The 18,072-nt window shown below is 41.4% G+C and overlaps 1 protein-coding gene across 1 annotated transcript in view; it reads left to right on the top strand.

Moving 5' to 3' along the window:
- Window positions 1-15,342, top strand: part of LOC127569976 (protocadherin Fat 1-like) — a 149,359-nt gene extending 134,017 nt beyond the window's left edge. The window contains exons 20-24 of the mRNA XM_052015107.1: window positions 1,397-1,551; window positions 3,703-4,153; window positions 4,747-4,900; window positions 6,224-6,798; window positions 12,115-15,342. Of these exons, the coding sequence (XP_051871067.1) occupies window positions 1,397-1,551; window positions 3,703-4,153; window positions 4,747-4,900; window positions 6,224-6,798; window positions 12,115-12,620 (1,841 nt within the window). The 3' untranslated portion in view covers window positions 12,621-15,342. The remainder of the gene's footprint in view (window positions 1-1,396; window positions 1,552-3,702; window positions 4,154-4,746; window positions 4,901-6,223; window positions 6,799-12,114) is intronic.
- Window positions 15,343-18,072: the final 2,730 nt, after the last annotated feature.

Here is an 18,072-nt window from a genome sequence, read left to right as displayed (position 1 = left end):
GTTTTGCTAAAGATCTAAATCTCTTTTGTTAGCTTCAGGGAATTCATGTGGTATTTGGTCAGACATCATGTGTATATGGAATCATCAGTACATTAATATATGGGCCCAGCAATGCTTTATGAGTATCTTGTCTAATAGAAACACAGCCAAGATGCTCGTAGAACATTACTGGGTCGATATATAAATGTATTCAGTCAGCCAATCAAACTCGTTAACATATTAAGAGATCCAGATTGTTTGGACAATTTATAAACCAGTTGTAGATAAATGGGTTCCAAGTGATACAGTCACACAGCAAATATCTGAACTTCAGCAGCATCCCAGAAAAGCAAACATTCATCCAATGCATTCTTATTAATTGCATTCACAAAATCAAAGAATTGTTATGGTACAGAAGGAGGCCATTCAGTCCATTGAGTTTATGCCAGCTCTTAGTAGATTAATCCAGACCCATTCCCCTATTCTTTCACCATAATTCCGCAAATGACTCTCTCTCTCTCTCTCTCTCTCTCTCTCTCTCTCTCTCTCTCTCTCTCTCTCTCTCTCATATGCCTATCCAACTTCCTTTTGAGTGCACTGATCAATCAATTTTGCTTCCACCACCCCTACAGCCAGTGAATTCCAAATCATATCGACCCTCTGTGTAAGAAATGCTTTACTTCTCATCTCCCTTTTATCTATTCCCAAAGGATGTAGTTCTGTGCCATCTCGTTTTCAAAGCATCCACTAATGGGTGAACAGCCCTATCTAAACCAGTCATAACCTTGTTTACTTCTATCAATTCTACCCCTCAGCCTTCTTTACTCCATGGAGAACAAACCCAGCTTCTCCAATCTAAACTCATTGCTGTAATCCTGTATCCCTGATATCTTTCACACATACACACACAGAAACACACAACACACACACATAGAAACAGATATACACATGCACACACACGCAAACACACATGCACTAAAAAACATTTAAATTAATTAAAACAAATTCTCCCATTCATTTTAACGGGACAGCTGTATTTGTGTCAGGTTTAACTTGCCGTGGGCTCTGTGGCCATATTTCCCAGCCTGAGAGCTAAGAAGTCTGTGGAAGTTCACACCACCTGGTTGGAGTCCACAAGGACTCCACAGATGGAATACACAGGCAGCTAGCAGCATAAATGGCAGGTTGGAAAAAGCTCTTGCCAAATTAATACAATGCCAACACTGGACTTTGGGAGTATGCTGTTAAGTTCTGGTAAACTGGCAATTCTCTGTATAAGTGCTGGCTTGTGCCAGAAAATGTGGCCCATAGAGTAAATGAGCATCAAAGTATTGCGCTATTATGGCTCGAATGTGAGCTTAGTTCACCCACATATGTTGTCAGCCAAAAATGCATCAAAGGTATTTTAATATTTCAGATTCTTCTTTGAGATTCACTGGTGGCAGTTACTTGAAGTATCGTTATCTGAGTGAAGAAGATCCAATGAAGACAAAGATCAACTTCCAAATGCAAACACTGCAGACAGAGGCAGTGGTGATGTACAGTCACGGAACTGACTTTAGCCGCCTTGAGGTAAAAACGTAATCTATTCAATGCAAAGAGAGATAGACTTCCACTTAAGTAGTGTCTTTCACATTCAGGAAAACCCAGAGAATTTTTATTTGTAGTATAATCACAATAGGAAGAAAGATGTTCAAGAAATGGCTAAAGATATTGGTAACTACAGGCTAGTCAGTTTAACATCAGTGATGTAAAAAGTTATGGGAACAATGATCAGGGAAAATATGAACAGGCACTCAGAGAGGTTTGCATTAGTTAATGAGAGTCAGCATAGTTTTATAGAAGGTAGATCATATTTGACTAAATTCACTCAATTTTGTTCTTTTGAATTATTGATAGTTATAGATTGTCCAGCACAGAATGAGCCCATCAGCCCCCATGTCCATGCCAACCTATTTGCCCATTTACACTAATCGCATTTACCTGCATTACGTCCGTATCCTTCTATACCTTGCCTATTTAAGTGCCTGTCTAAATGTCCCTTAAACATAGTGATTGTATGTGACTTCACCGTCTCCACTTGCAATGAGTTCCAGATATCAACCACCCTCTGTAAAAAAAAACTTTCCCCTCACATCCCCTTTAAAATTCCTTCCTCTCACCATAAACCTATGCTTTCTTGTTATGATACCCCTACCATGGGAAAAAGATTCTATCACCGCTCCTTACCTGGCTCCACCTGTCACTTGCCCACTCTTTCTCCACCCCTTCCCCTCACTCTTCATACTGGCTCTCTATCAGTCTAAATGAAGGGTTTTGACCTGAAACATTGACTGTCCATTTCCCACCACTGACCCCTGAGTGCCCCAGCATTAGGCTTGTTGATTCTGACTGTATACCCTATTTATGTCTCTTATAATTTTATATACCTCTATCAGGTCACCCTCATCCTCCTTTACTCCAGGGAAAGCAAACCCAGCCTATCCAATCTCTCCCCATAACTGAAGTCTTCCAATCGAGGCAACATCCTGATGAATCTCCTCTGCAATTGCTATTCCTGAAAGCTCTTGTGTAGCTGAAATGTCCTCTTTCTTCCTGAAATGTGGCTTCCCCTCTGCCATAGTGGATCGAGCTCTCAACCACAAAGCACTCTTCCACATCTGTAATGAGATGGTTAATAGATAAGCTGTTTTAGTAATATTGATTGAGCGATAAATACCTGCCTGCCTTTTTTCAAAGAAGAATCATACGCCATCATAGAATTATACAGCACGGAAGTGGCCCTTCCAGCCCACCTCATTCATGCTGACCATGATGCCTGTCTACACCAATCACTTTTTCCTGCATTAGGTCTATATCCCTCTATGCCTTTCTTTCCAAGCACCTTTTAAACAATGTGTATCTGCCTCTGCCACCTCCTTTGGCAGCTCATTCTAGATATTCACCACCCTCTGTGTGCTCTTCTAGAAACCTACACAGACTTGTGAGCCAAATGCCCTCCTACCCTATAAGAATGATCTGGTTCCAGGTGGAAACAGGTGCTGATATAGGTACCTACTCAGAAGCTCTCCTTTGCGTTAAATATCCATCAAGGTGGTGAAGAGTCTATCTTAACCCCAGTGAGGGATGGAGAGGGGTATAGCACCTTTAGAATGAATGACTGTTGGTAGAGGATAGAGCAAAAGTGATGAGAAAGAAAATAAATAGGAAACACACTGCTGAAATAAGAGGGGACCTGACCAATAACCAATGGAGTGGAGGTGACCTGATGAGATTGTGTGGTCAGTATAACATTAACAAGTGCTGTTAGGATCAGTACTTCCAGAGATCTAGCAGACCATAAGACAGAGGATCAGAAGTCGGCCATTTGGCCCATCGAGTGTGCTCCGCCATTCTTTCATGAGCTGATCCATTCTCCCATTTAGCCCCACTCCCCCTCCTTCTCACCATAACCTTTGATGCCCTGGCTACTCAGATACCTATCAATCTCTGCTTTAAATACACGCAATGACTTTGCCTCCACAGCCACCCGTGGCAACAAATTCCACAGATTCACCACTCTGGCTAAAGAAATTTCTCTGCATCTCTGTTCTGAATGGGCGCCCTTCAATCCTGAAGTCGTGCCCTCTTTTCTAGACTCCCCTACCATGGGAAACAACTTTGCCGCATCTACTCTGTCCAGGGCCATATTTTAAAATCTTTCTGTTTGATTATGTTTTACAGATTATTAATGGAAAGCTGGTCTTCACTTATGCCTGTGATGGAAAGAATAATGTTTTGTCAGTGGACAATGAACCAGTCAACAATGGGTTGTGGCACTCTGTTGCGGTTGAGATAAGCAAGACGTCAGCAATGCTGGTGCTAGACACTGTGCACATTGGTTCTGCCATACTCTCCAAGTCGTGCCGCAGAAATGCTTTCGTGTTCTTTGGGGGTGAAGTTCTAGAGGACAATCTAGGACCCAATAATGACAGAAAAATTATGAGGGAGTTTAAAGGCTGCCTTGGTTCTATTAAGTTCCAGAGAGGTAACATGAGTGAAGGGGAAGTGACAAGTGAACCAAATGTGGTTGTTGAAACATCTGTCGGAATCGAAGCCTGTTGCCCCCCTGCTGGAGTGTGTACGGAAGCACCATGTCAGAATGGAGGAATGTGCATTGAAACTCCATCTGGAGGTAAGTAATCCACACATCAGTAAAAGACAAGGTGTTTTGCCCTGTATATAGTAGTTAAAGGGCTTTTCTCTCACCTCACCTCATAACTCAGTGAGCTGATTTATGACTAAAATGCTCCTTACCAGTAGAATAATTAACATTCATTGTCTGTGCTCCGTAATGAAGAATGGAAGTATCAATGATGTCAACAATCTGCTGGAAAAACTCAGCGGGTCGAGCAGCATCTGTGGGGCAAAGGAATTGTCGAGGTTTGGGGTTGAAACCCTGCATCATGACTGATTGGCCAGTCAGGCCACTGTCTCTGCTAGCTCTTTATACACCAATCAAATCAGCATCCGTTTCCCCTCCCTATTCCTACATGTTTACGTGATGATTTCCTCAAGTATCTAATTTCATTTTGAAGTTACAAAAAAAGAAATGCCAGAACTCAGCCAGCAGATTGTTTGTGGCTCTAGATTCAAGCATCTGCAGTCCCTTGTGTCTTGGTTTAATGGAAAGGTTGAGATGAAATTAACAGAAAAGGGAAAGAAGGCTATTATAGTGCAGCTAATAACACAATATGTAAATATTATTCTTTTATGTCTTTAATCCAGGATATTTTTGCAAGTGTCCAAAGAACATTCTTGGTGTACACTGTGAACACATCAACCACCCTTGCCTCTCAAAGCCCTGTTCAAATGGCGGGTCTTGCATTCCACAGAAGAGTGGCTACACTTGTAACTGCACAAAGGAGTTTTCAGGACCAAGGTAAGTACCGAATTACATTCCCTGTCTCTGTTCCTTCCAACTCTCCAATTAATGAAGAGAACGGCCGTGCATTATGGTAGATTAAAGAATATCTCTCACATCACTGGCTTCAGGCTATATCAATGTGTTGCTTCATTGCTTGAAACAAAGCACTTTATTTCAGAAAACAGCATTCCCTTTGTACATCCCTCAACTGATAATCATACTAAATCCCTGCCTAGCCCCTGCATAATATTACAGGGACCGTCAACCTTAGTCATTCCAAACATTCCACATTGTGTATCTGATCTACCCATACCCAAATCCATGTACCTGTAGATTTTTTCTGTAGATTGGCATTGTTTATTTTACAGTTCAATCCTTATTCTTCTTTGATTGGCTCATTCCTTGGCATTGATTTACAATGAATTTGATTTATTATTTCTCTCCAAGATTTTTATAACTTTCACCTCTTCACCCACCCAAACCTACAGGAATTACACTACGTGTTAAGTAGTGCTAAAGCTTCCTGCAGTGAAGATAATATCTGATACTCTCTCTTAGTTCCATTTTATAGATGGTAGACAGAAAAAAACAGGTCACTTGGCACAATATGTCAATGGCAGTAGTAATGGGCCTTCTCTCACCTTCAACTGCACAGCATACCCTTCTATTACTTTCTCCCAAATGTATTCTGTTCAACTACTCCATATGGCAACAATCTTCATATTCTCACCACTATCTGTTTCTCTTAATTTGATCTGCTTGCGACTATTTTGCATCTTTGCCTCCTTTTCTTACTCACTCTCAAGCGGAAGCAGTTCCTTCATGCCCGTCAGATTGAACCCCTTCTTAATTTTAAAGACCTTCCTCAGATCTCCGGCTTCTTCCGAGATAAGCGCACAAGGTTCTTCATACCCTTCGAGATCTAGTGAAACATAAAGTAATATTTCAATTGAATATAACAAGTTTTAAAAGGAAAAGGTAGGGTAATTTCCTTTGTTGTCTGTCAACAACTCTTGTATATCAGGATTATTTTGAAATCTGTCAATTCTAAGCTAGCATCAGTCCTGTTCCCTGATGGGCTTTGCTATCCACGTTTCTGAATTGTGGAGGATATCACAGTCAAAGCTTTCTGTCTTCACACAATACAAAACCAAAGTCATTATGTGACAGGACCATAAAGCCTGGTCCTTTTTTCCTTCCTTAACCCAGGGGAGCTGCTCTCAGTCTCTGACCAGGCTGGGGTTGGCAAGGACTTTGTATAGAAACAGTGATGTTAGCTTTAGATGCAAGTGTTACCTCCATGAAAGCTCCTAAACATTAATTGCTTTGAATTTCCAGGTGCAAAGAGGATTTCAATGAATGTCTGAAGCATCCTTGCATGAACAATGGGAGCTGTGAGAACATTCATGGTTCCTTTAACTGCACCTGTGTGCCTGGATACAATGGCACTTTGTGTGAGAAGCTTGTGTCAGAGCACGTTGTTATCGCTCCACTGATCATCAGCAAGTACGAAATCATTGAGATAGCAGTGGCAGTGCTGGCCGTCTGCATCTTTGTTGCACTGTTTGTTGTCTTCCGTAAATTCAAGTGCAAAAAGAAGAAGCAACCCACCCTGAGTGTTCTGGGCAGCAATGAGCTTTCCAAGAGTGAAACAGCCAAGAACCTTTGCTGTGATTCCCATTCATCAGCACTCATCCCTCTCAACATTCTCAAGGGCTCCACTTATGACCTAAACAAAGATTCCTACCAAGGATTCGGATCGCAGGGACAGCCAGAACTCAACACCTTCACTCCAACCCACAAGGGCAGGCCAACCGTGGTGTGCAGTGTAGCACCGAACCTGCCCCCTCCTCCCTCGTCTAACTCGGATAATGAGTCGATACCAAAAACCACCTGGGAGTGCGAGTATGAGGGTGAGAGCATTTGGAGTCTCCTCCTTTTGGATTTATCTATTGAATCAAGTTATAATTGTCTCAGATAATTGTCTCAGTTAATTGTCTCAGATATATTCTTATCAGACTCATGAGTTGATCTAAGTGCAAATGATCTGTGCAGCTCAGGACATTTCCAGGATGAATACCATGTATATGCTTAGTTACCTAATCTTGCAATAGAACAGTGAAATGGCTTTAGTAACCAAATGGGCTTAAATATCCAACATCTAAGCCAATATTGTGGCATTCCTACCTGACATAAAGCTGGGGCAACATTAATTTATGGATTCTGATAGTTCGGGAAGAGGCACCTGACCAGTTTCTTAGGATACCTGGACATGACATTAAATATGGTCTTGCTAACATCTTGAAATAATCTCGCTTGGTTTGCTTGTGAGATAGCATATAATGTCAGAATTAAAATGGTGCACAACTCCTTTACTTAAGCTCTAATCCTATTTTTATGAAGAAAGTTCCACTTTGAATTCTGATTTTAGTATTCCTGGGAGGCCTTTCAACTGTTCTCCACCTGAGAACCTTAGAATCGAACCTGTCCCAACTTGCAGAACAGATTCCTAAAGTGGCACTGAATTACAGTCAGTTCCCATGTCACAGATCTCCGGAATTGAACAAGCAAAGGAAAATCTATTAGCATTTTGAACTAAAGGACATGGGAATAATTTTCACCCTTGCTGTTCAAGAGGTACTCTGCTGGACAGATAACTTACCTCACTGGTTGTGACCTCATTCATGAATCTAAGCATTCGCTACCTCCAACATCAGTGCTCAGGAAAAGCACTGTGTAGCATTTGACAAATTCACTAGCATTTCTCACAGGTCTACTTCGACAGCAGCTCCCAATCCCTCAACTGCTGTTTCCAAGAAAGATAAGGACAATAGATACATTGAAATACCATTACCTGCGCATTACAACATCCTGAATCAGAAGTATATCACCCTTCCTGCATTGGTGCTGCATCTAAATCCTGAAACTCCTGCCAAGAGCACTGTGGCTGAACCTTTACTAGAAGTCCTGCTGTGGTTCATGAACCAGGATGCTGCCTGGATTAGAGGGAATTAGCTATAAGGAGAGGTGGACAACTTGGATTGTTTTCTCTGGAGCATCAGAGGCTGAGGTGAGACGTGATAGAAGTTTATAAAATTATGAGAATCATAGATAGGGTAGACAGCTAGAAATTTTCCCCAGGGTAGAAATGTCAAATACTAGAGGGCATAGCTTTAAGGTGAGGGGGGAAAGTTTCAAGGGTTTTTTTTATGTGGAGAGTGGTAGGTGCCTGGAACATGCTGCCAAGGGTGGTAGCGGAAGCAGATACGATAGTGGCGTTCAAGAGAGGCGCATGAATATACAGGGAATGGAGGGATATGGATCATGTGCAGGCAGAAGGAATTAGCTTAATTTGGCATCATTGTTGGCACAGACATTGTGGGTTTGAAGGGCCTGTTCCTGTGCTGTACTGTTCTATTTTCTATGTTCTATATTACCTTCCCAAGAGCAATTGAGGATGGATAGCACTTGCCAGTGACATCTGCTTCCAGAATAACACAAAATGTTCATACTCATCCTCTCCTTTCTGCAGAAACAGAACAATTCTTTCTCCTAGGTTTTTGTCTCAGTGCCAAAGTTAAAAGTGAGCCCTGCAACTTTGCCTAGTCATCTACTGAATAAGGTAAATTAGGGATATTTTGTTCAGAAAAAAAATCTACCCCAGCAAGACCAAGAAGATAAGGAAAAATTTGCATTTATGTAACTCTTTTTTGAAACATTCCAAAGCTCTTTCCAGTGAAACGAAGTACTTTTAAAATATACCCATCAGTATAATGTAGGAAACTTATTGAACCCCACATTGAAGGTAGACTGTTTCTCTTGTAATCTTCATCCATTAAGTAGTTAGTTATTTTGCACATGACTACTTAGTCATTCTCTCCTTTTTAGACAGTGCCTCAGGGTCGAGGTTGATTTGCTTCCACTTCAGTCCTGTTAGCTCTGAGGTGGTTAATGAGGCCAAAAGTCTAACTTCAGGCCTCCCTGATCTTTGTGACACAGCTGCTGATAAATGCAAGAGCCAAAGGGCACTTGCAACAGCCTGGATAATTTTTGACAGTTCTTTAATTGTTTCTCCACCATTATTACACTCCCCGCGGCTCTGCCGCCTTGGTGTTAGCTGTCTTGCAGGTCAGGTCCTGTTGCCAAATTGGAACCTCCCTTCATCATCAGTATGAATGGAAAAGCATTATTTAAAGAAAAGGAAAAAAATGTAAAGAAAGAATCAAATAGTGAATATTAATCAAAATGTATAAAGCAGAGAATAAATCAGACATTAAAATAAATAAAAAATATTAAAATATAAGCATTCTAGAAATTGAGCAAAGGGCAGAAAATTCAGCAGAAACCGGGCTATGAGCCTGGGACTTTTCAGGTCTATACAGCTCAGTGTAACAACATGTGTGGATATGCAGATCAAATGGGCAGGTTGATTTATGAGGAAGTATTAGAAAGGCTGAGTTTGTATCCACTGGAATTTAGAAGAGTAAGCAGTAATTTGATTGAAAACTATAAGATCCTGAGGTAGCTTGATAGGATGGATGTGGAGAGGATGTTTCGTCATGTGGGAGTCTAGAACTAGGCATCATTGCTTACAAACAAAGGGTTGCCCATTCAAGAAAGAGATGAGGCGAAATGTTTTCTCTCAGAGGGTTGTGAATCTTTGGAACTCTCTTTCTCAAAAGAGTGGTGGAGCAGAGTCTTTGAATATTTTTAAGGAAGAATTAAATAGATTCTTAAAAAGACAGGGGGTGAGCTGTAAGTAGTGGAAAGCAGAGTTGAGATAATCAGATCAACCATGATGTTATTAAATGGTGGAACAAGGTTGAAGGATCAAATGACCTACTCCTGCTCCTAATTTGAACATAACTAACAAAACTGCCAACAACTCAAATTGTTTTGTTTGATAACAAAACCAAAAGAAAACTAGAAACCATAAGTCCAGCACAGGATTTGTAGACATTTGCGGCAGGTTAATGCTCATCAGAACTTGAAGATGTTTCAGCTGTAAAACTGAAGGGGAACAGAAAGTTTTCAGGTCTGTGGGCAAAGAACAGTTGAGAATGACTTAGAGTTATCTACTCTAAACATTGTGAATCATTAAGTAAACTCAAGGCTGAGGTAGATAGATTTTTGGACTCTGGGACTGTGGAGGAACCAGACAGGAAAATGGAATTGAGACCAACAGTAAAATCATCATACAGCATGGAAACAGGTCCATTGGCCCAGCAAGTCCATGCCAATCATCTAGCACCCATTTATACTAACCCTACACCAATCCCATTTTACTCTTCCCACATTCCCACCAACTCCCCCCAGATTCTACCAATCACCTTCACACTAAGACAATTTACAGTGACCAATTAACCTTTGGGATGTGGGAGGTAGCCAGAGCACCTAGAGGAAACTCGCATGTTCACAGAGAGAACATGCAAACTCCACATAGACAGCGTTAGAGGTCAGGATTGAACTTTGGTCACTGGAACTATGAGGAGCAGCTCTATTAACTGTGCCACTGTGCCACCCCAGATAAACTTTCATCTTATTTAATTCAAATTGACACGCCGTATGGCCAAATCAGAAGTATAAAGTGGGACTAATTGGTCCATCAAAGAACTATCACAAGCACAATAGCTGGAATGTTTTTCTTCTGTGAATCCGCTGAGTACCTCCAGAAATTTTGCTCCAAATTCCAGTATCTGTAGTCTGTTGTGTCTCTTTTTTCTGTGCTGTATAATTCTGTGAGTGAAGGAATGTAAATGCATACACAAGAGAAACAATGAGCTGTGTAGTGATCAGGTGGAGAACCAGCACAAGTGATAATGACATTAGACAAAAGAAGGTGCAATGAGAGAAATCAGACAAATGAAAGAAACGTGGTGAGACCAGATAATGTGTGAATGGTTAGAGTAGGCTTTGTTATGTTGGAGAGGGTGAACATAAAAACCTGGAATAGTGGAGTAAGATATAGTGGTTCAGAACCCTGGAAGGGAAAGAGAAATTAACAGTAGAGAATATGAATACCTCACCACGTGTGTGCTGAGCTGATGAAAGGTCCTTATCTTCAGCATTAGCCATCGAGGTACAGTCCAGGGACACTCTAAATTGGGTAGAAGGGAGAAATTATGTAAGTGAAAATCAAAAATAAAAACTGCAGATGCAGGATATCTGAAATAAAAGCAGAAAATGCTGGAGAAATTCAGCAGGTCAAGCTGCATATGTGGGAAGAGAAACACTCAACATTTTGGGTCTACAAACCTTCAGCAGAACTAGGAAAGAACATAGAGTGTAGAACAGTACAGCACAGGAAAAGGCCCTTTGGCCCACTATGTCTGTGCCAAAGTAAACTAAATCTCTTCCTGCCTGCACATCCCCTACATGTTCATGTGTAAAAGCCTCTTAAGCACAACTATCATATCTGGTTCCACTACTACTTTTGGCAGCCTGTTCCAGGCACCTGCCAGTCTCTGTGTAAAACAAAACTTGTCCAGCACATCTCCTTTAACCTTTTCCCCTCTCACCTTAAATGCATGAGACAGATACCAGTTAGTTTTCAGTAGGAGAGAAGGTGGAAGAGGGATGTGTAGAACAATGGGAATATCTGTGATTAAAGTTGAAATGGCCTCATGGGGGCAATTGCCTGCCTCTTGGCCTGTGTTATTAATAGTAACCTGCCTAACAAGCCAGACTTGTATGAGCTGGTACAGTAGTGTAGCGGTTAGCATAACGCTATTACAGCGCCAGTGACCCAGGTTCAATTCCGGCCACTGTCTGTAAGGAATTTGTACATTCTCCCCGTGACTGCGTGGGTTTCCTCTGGGTGCTCTGGTTTCCTCCCACATTCCAAAGACGTACGAATTAGGAAGTTGTGGGCATACTATGTTGGCGCCGGAAGCGCGGCGGCACTTGCGGACTGCCCCCAGAACACTCTACGCAAAAGATGCATTTCACTGTGTGTTTTGATGTACATGTGACTAATAAAGATTCTATCTTAGCTTAGGCTAAGAAAAATTGAATCAATATGTGTGTAGATGGGCAAAGAGGTCAGCAAGCATGTGGTGGGCTGAAGGGCTCCTTTCTGTGTGGTACAACTCTAAAGGCCACAAGAAACTATGTAACAATAGAGAAAAGACTGTGTACAATCTCAGTTTCTTTCTGAAAATCCTGATGATTATTTGTGTGGAGATAGAATAAGCACGTTAACATTTCTTTCAATTTGTTTGAAATTTCAGTCTATCATGGTGATCCTCCAGTCTGGTCTCCCCAGCACCAGCCCTCAAGAACACAGGAATACCCACATTATGAAGGAATGGAGGAGAATCTCCAACATCCAATGGGCAACGAACATTTTGACACATTTGACGGCTTCCCATTCCCCCTGGACCACCACCCCAAATGGAGCAAGCGGGCACCTCTGCCTCCACAGTACAACGATCAGGGGTTGGAGGACTTTCCCGACGGCAATCCGATGCCTTTACTGCCATCCCGCTGCCAGAACGAATACACTGCCATCAGCTACTACCCAGCAGAGCTGCTCAAGGCCCAGGTGCCGGGCATCCCCCCTCATCAGGGCTACCAGAAGGTTCACGTCCGTCTCAGTGTGGCCCAGCCGTCCTACGCGGAGTGTGGGCCCATGCATGCCCAGGGCATGACACCCCACCTGGTGGTGCCCACCTGTTATGAAGACTCTGATCTAATGGAGAGTGACTATGGTAGCTGTGAAGAGGTGATGTTTTAATGGGACGACTTCTTCACAATTCTTATCATGCACTATGACTTTTCAAAGCCATGGTCTGGAAGGCCACCCTCACAGATTCATTGTGGGTACAAGTGGAATGGGAGTCTCGACATCCTCTGGACAACAGGGCTATTTATTAGTGTTCCAGGCTGACAGGTCCTGTGGCCATGTGTGTGCACAGCAGCAGAGCAGGCACAGCACTGAGATGACATTGGGTGTTAACATCCCTCCGAAGACTGACAAGAAACTGAGAAAACACATACCATATTGTAACTTTTCACACTGTAAACTTTGCGAGATTGTGAAAATTTGGTCTTTTTAGTACTATGCAAATATAACCTCTCCCCAACCACAAAAGTATTGAAATAATAAGAGTGTGGACAATATTCTGTATGCTGTCTGTTTGCTAATGGATACTTGCATCAGGTATGCTCTTAATGGTTATGCACGTCTGAAAATAACATGAAAGCCAATTTAATACTTGTCATGTTTGACTGTCACAATTTGAATTCAGCATGTTTTTGTGGGATTGGGTTGTGATAATGTTTATAATGTTGCAGAAAGCTCCTTTGTTATTTTACATGGGAACTGATACTGCAATCACTGACAGTCTTTACTTTGAACACAATCTTTACTTTAAATCTACCTGACCAGGAAATAAACATTAGTCTTATCTATAAATTGAGAAAGAAATGATTCCATTCCCCAGCATTCTTTACATTTCTTCATGCAAGCAATTCACAAAATGAAAAATTAATTATTCAACTTTAGGAAATTACAGGCAAGCCCCTATAGCTGTAAAAACAGGCTTCCAACTTAAAGAACAAAGATGTGATAAAGCAGATGTATTTGTGTCCAATGTCCATTTCAATCAATTGGCCACTGAACAAGTTATCGAAATGTGTGGGAATGGATTCTAAGTCGTGGATGATATTCTTATAAAAGGAAAGAATCATATTTACATAAAGAATTTATCACTGAGGAGTAGTTCAGGGAAATACAGGCATATTTCTGCATGTCAGAGCTGGTGAGAGTAGGTAACAGTGTGAACCTCAGTCACAAACAGAACGAGCTTCAAATGAGTTTGCTGAAGGAAAAGAAGTTCCCCACAAAAGGGTAAAGTTATCCAAAATCTAATAATATTCTAATATGCAAAATACTTTTTAAAAAAAGCAGTGCCTTCTCCTCTGCCCGAGGGAGAGCAACATCTGCGCATTCCTAGATACTTGATAATTCAGCATTTCTCTCAGCCTTGGATGAGTACCTTGCTGCTGGCTTGAAGCACTGTAGGCAAGGACTCAACCCTGGCCCTTAGTAATATAAACTCTGGCTTATTTAGTAGATTTGTCACTTTAGAAGCAGAATGTTCTTGGTTCACATCCCACCTCAAGGACTTGAGTACAAACATTTAGGTTGACTTAGATGAGACAAGGTCCTGTCTGTTTTCTCTCCTGTGGACAAAAAGATAGCCACACCACTATTTTGAAGAAAAGCGGAAGGGGCATTTTCCCTAGTGTCTTGACCAATACTCATCCCTTACTCAGCATTACTAAACAGCGGATTATTTGGTTGTTATCAATTTCTGTTGTGGAAGCACCTTTTATACAATTGGCTGCCATATTTCCTTCTTTTCACAGTGACTAGACTTCTTAGCTGGAAGTTATTAGGGATATCCTGAAAGGCATTACGTAAAAGCAAGCTTTTCTTTCTTTCAATAATATGCTTCTTGACCTGACTTGAATTGTATTTTATTGGAGGAAAGTGGTTGCACTATCTACATACTCAAAGAATTATTGGTCAGAACTTGATGTATCAAAATAAAACTTTCTCTTGAATCCAAATTGATGCAGAAACATTCAGTTAATATTATCTTGGGTTTCACTTTCAACAACTGGCATCTTAAGTTTTATTGTACATTGAACCAAGACTTATTTTATGTAATACACTCCTACAATTAGTAATGATGTACAATAGTATACACTATCAAATACCTGGACCTATATGACATGCTAGAATCACTTATAGTCATTACCCTCCATTCCATTCAAACCATTGGCCTCAATTAGGCTTTGAATGTAAAGCAGTCTCTCTTTTTAATATGGCTTTCTGCCTGAAGACTGACATATAAAATTGGCTATTGTGTTTGAAGACCACAGCCTGGAGACTGCCTTTCATGGTCATATATTTTATGGAGGGGAGGGGGAACTTTAACAGAATTCTGTGTCTGCAAGGGTTCATAACAAATTGTGCTACACCAATGTGAGTCTTGTGTCCGATGGTGATGCAAACTGATCAACTTCCCAGAATGACCCACGTTGGTGGCCAAGGTAAACATTACAGTGATATAGTGACACTCATTGTACAGTGATTTTAAAACTGGAGATAGAAGTTGTAGCACATCTCCATTCTCACTGGTATAGGTGTGCTAACATGTGTTATCTCAACCATTTTAGTAAAATGTGAGTATATAGCCCAGAAATTCATCCCAATCAGGAGTGTTAAGTATACTGTATAATCATAACAGTGTGTTGTACCATGTCTCCAAAATCCAGCAAAGGACAACACACTGATGCCACTATCTAGCATATTTGGCACCATGAATTTCTAGGCATGTTTTATTTGTGTGGCCAGTGTGTAATATATTGTTTCTCTGTATGTTTGTACAGAAAGTGTTTTCCTTTTAATTTTGTAATAAATTCAATAAAACGTGGTTTTATTTTGATTACAGATCTTCAAATTTTGTTTCTTATTCAATTTTTCAATAAATGGATGACCCAACATAAGCAACTCCTTTGTCTGTACAAAGGAGAGTGAGGAGACAAGGCATTATTCCCCGGGTTCAATTCCTGCCGCTGTCTCTAAGAAGTTTGTATGTTCTCCCCTGTCTGTGTAGGTTTCCTCCGGGTGCTCCGGTTTCCTCCCACATTCCAAATACGTACGGGTTAGGAAGTTGTGGGCATGCTATATTGGCGTCGGAAGTGTGGCGACACTTGCGGGCTGCCCTCAGAACACTCCACGCAAAAGCTGCATTTCACTGTGTGTTTCGATGTACTGTACATGTGACTAATAAAGATACCTTATTAAAAAAAGATGAAAAATATAAGGTCTTTGATGGGATTGACAGGTGTAGAGATTAACTGACGAGGGAGTAATGGGGAACTAAAGTCAGTGGAGGGAATGTTGGTGCAGAACAAATACCAAAAATTACCGAAGGAATATAGAGTGGATTCTGGAAAACTGAAATAAAGATGCCAGAAATACTAAACGTTCTAAAGTTGCTGAACTCAATGTTGAGTTTGGAAGGCAGTAATGTGATAATTATTCTGCATTTAAACCTCCTCCAGACACTTCCCCAGATCACTGTCCTCCTGTCCCCAGTTTCCATCTGCTTCATTGACCGTCTGCCTCACCCAGCCCAAACTCTTTCACTTCCCCCGATATCACATCATTGTCAACACACAATCTGCTGGAGGAACTCGGCAGGTCGAGCAGCATCTGTGGGAGGAAAGAAATAGTCGACGTGATGTCATTGTCATCCCGGCCTCTGACCCCACTCAGGTCTGCAGCCATCCGCTGATAACACCCCAACTGCCAACACCCAGATTTTGGCAGTGCTTTTGTTTTTAAGTACAAAATAGTGCTGTGCCTTCTCTGCAATGTTCAAAGTTGTCAGCCAGTTTCCATTGATCTTGAATTCAGCTTAAACCCAAGTGCACCAGCTTAATACAGTCAATTGATTTGACTCTTGCTTGCATGGCTTCATATAACTATCGTATTACCAGCAGTGATGTTATGGCAGGAGTGACATGGGACTGAGTCAGTAAGGCCACACCAGGTTATCGACCGTTTTGAACTCGGCACATAACAGGCTTTCCCAGATGTGCATGTCGCCTCATCTGACCGTCCATGCTTAATCAGACTTTTCACTGAGCTGAGTGCAGACATGCTGGAGAGAGGGGGTGAGTGGAGGTAAGGAGTAAACATCTTTCACATCTGGTCTCTCAACCTTAAGCCAGGGAGTGAAAATAGGAAATGCTGTACCCAATGATTCAGGCAGCATCTGCGGAGAGAAAGGTAAAGCCACCATTTCAGGCTGATAAAACATTAATGCAAATTTCTCTTTCCACAGGCACTGCCTGAGCTACTTCCTGCATTTTCTGCATTCACTTCAGATTTCCAGCATCTGCAGTTTAATCTTTAAGAACTACTATTATTTTACTTTATTTCAATGCTTCTCATTTTTTAGCATTTGTTTTTAATTAAATGCATTTAAAAATGCTTCTTAAAAAATTATTTAAGTCAATTTGAATAGATTTTACCTGTCACTGACCATCAGAAAAAAACAGTAGCTGACAGAACAATCACAGATTGTTGTGATTTGCTCAGAGGTTTAAACATGGTTTCTCTGATACAGCTTTGACGATAATGGTTTGCCATTTTACTTATCCTTATCACTCGCTTTGTTCTAGTTTAGTGTGAGGGAGGAATCAGTTTCGAACTTAAAAGGACTGGGGAGGGCCTAAGAGCATAGTACAAAGAGTGCAGTCTTATACCTTCTAGGACTTGGCTTGCTCTCTTTGAGAACTGATGACCTGGAGCTTAGCTATGATTAAATAATAACACTTTAGCTAGGATGTCTGTCAGTATATCTTAAACATACATTTGTGGACTGATATGCCTCCAGAAAAATGTGAATGATTAGTACCAATTTCTCTGAAGCTGGAGTCAGAATCCATGAGGAAAGGCATCTACAAGCAGAAAGGAAAAGGGGGAAGGGATCAGAAACTGGTCACCCACCTCACTGATTAACATGGATTACAAGATTCAATCTTGAACCCCACACTACTCTTGAATATACACACATAGCGTTAAGGGGGCAGGCACTGTAGTGTAGTGGTTAGCGTAAATGCTATTACAGTGCCAGCGACCCGGGTTCAATTCTGGCCACTGCCTGTAAGGAGTTTGTACGTTCTCCATGTATCAGCGTGGGTTTCCTCTGGGTGCTCCGGTTTCCTCCCACATTACAAAGACGTACGGGTTAGGAAGTTGTGGGCATGCTATGCTGGTGCCGGAAGCGCGGCAGCACTTGCGGGCTGCCCCCAGAACCCTCTACGCAAATGATGCATTTCACTGTGTGTTTCGATATACATATGACTAATAAAGATATCTTATCTTTTGTGGCCTCCCAAAACCCAGCAATGTTAAATTCCTACACACGTCCAGGTATCTATTCACTGCTTTTTGTGTGAGCTTGTTTAATTTGGTTCCCATGTTTCCTCCATTTCAAGAGCAGCAACACTCCAAAAGTACATCATTGGTCATGGAGTGTTCTAGGTCATTCTGAAAAGGGCAGGAAAGACATGACATGATTCCACAAATTAGCTGCTGGAAGTAAATCATTTCGGGACATCTTGAGGTCATGTAAGCATTATTTAAATACAGGTCTTTTTCT

The sequence above is a fragment of the Pristis pectinata genome, chromosome 4, assembly GCF_009764475.1.
Source record: "Pristis pectinata isolate sPriPec2 chromosome 4, sPriPec2.1.pri, whole genome shotgun sequence".
NCBI lineage: Eukaryota > Metazoa > Chordata > Chondrichthyes > Rhinopristiformes > Pristidae > Pristis > Pristis pectinata.
This window is presented reverse-complemented; position numbering and strand designations above follow the sequence as displayed.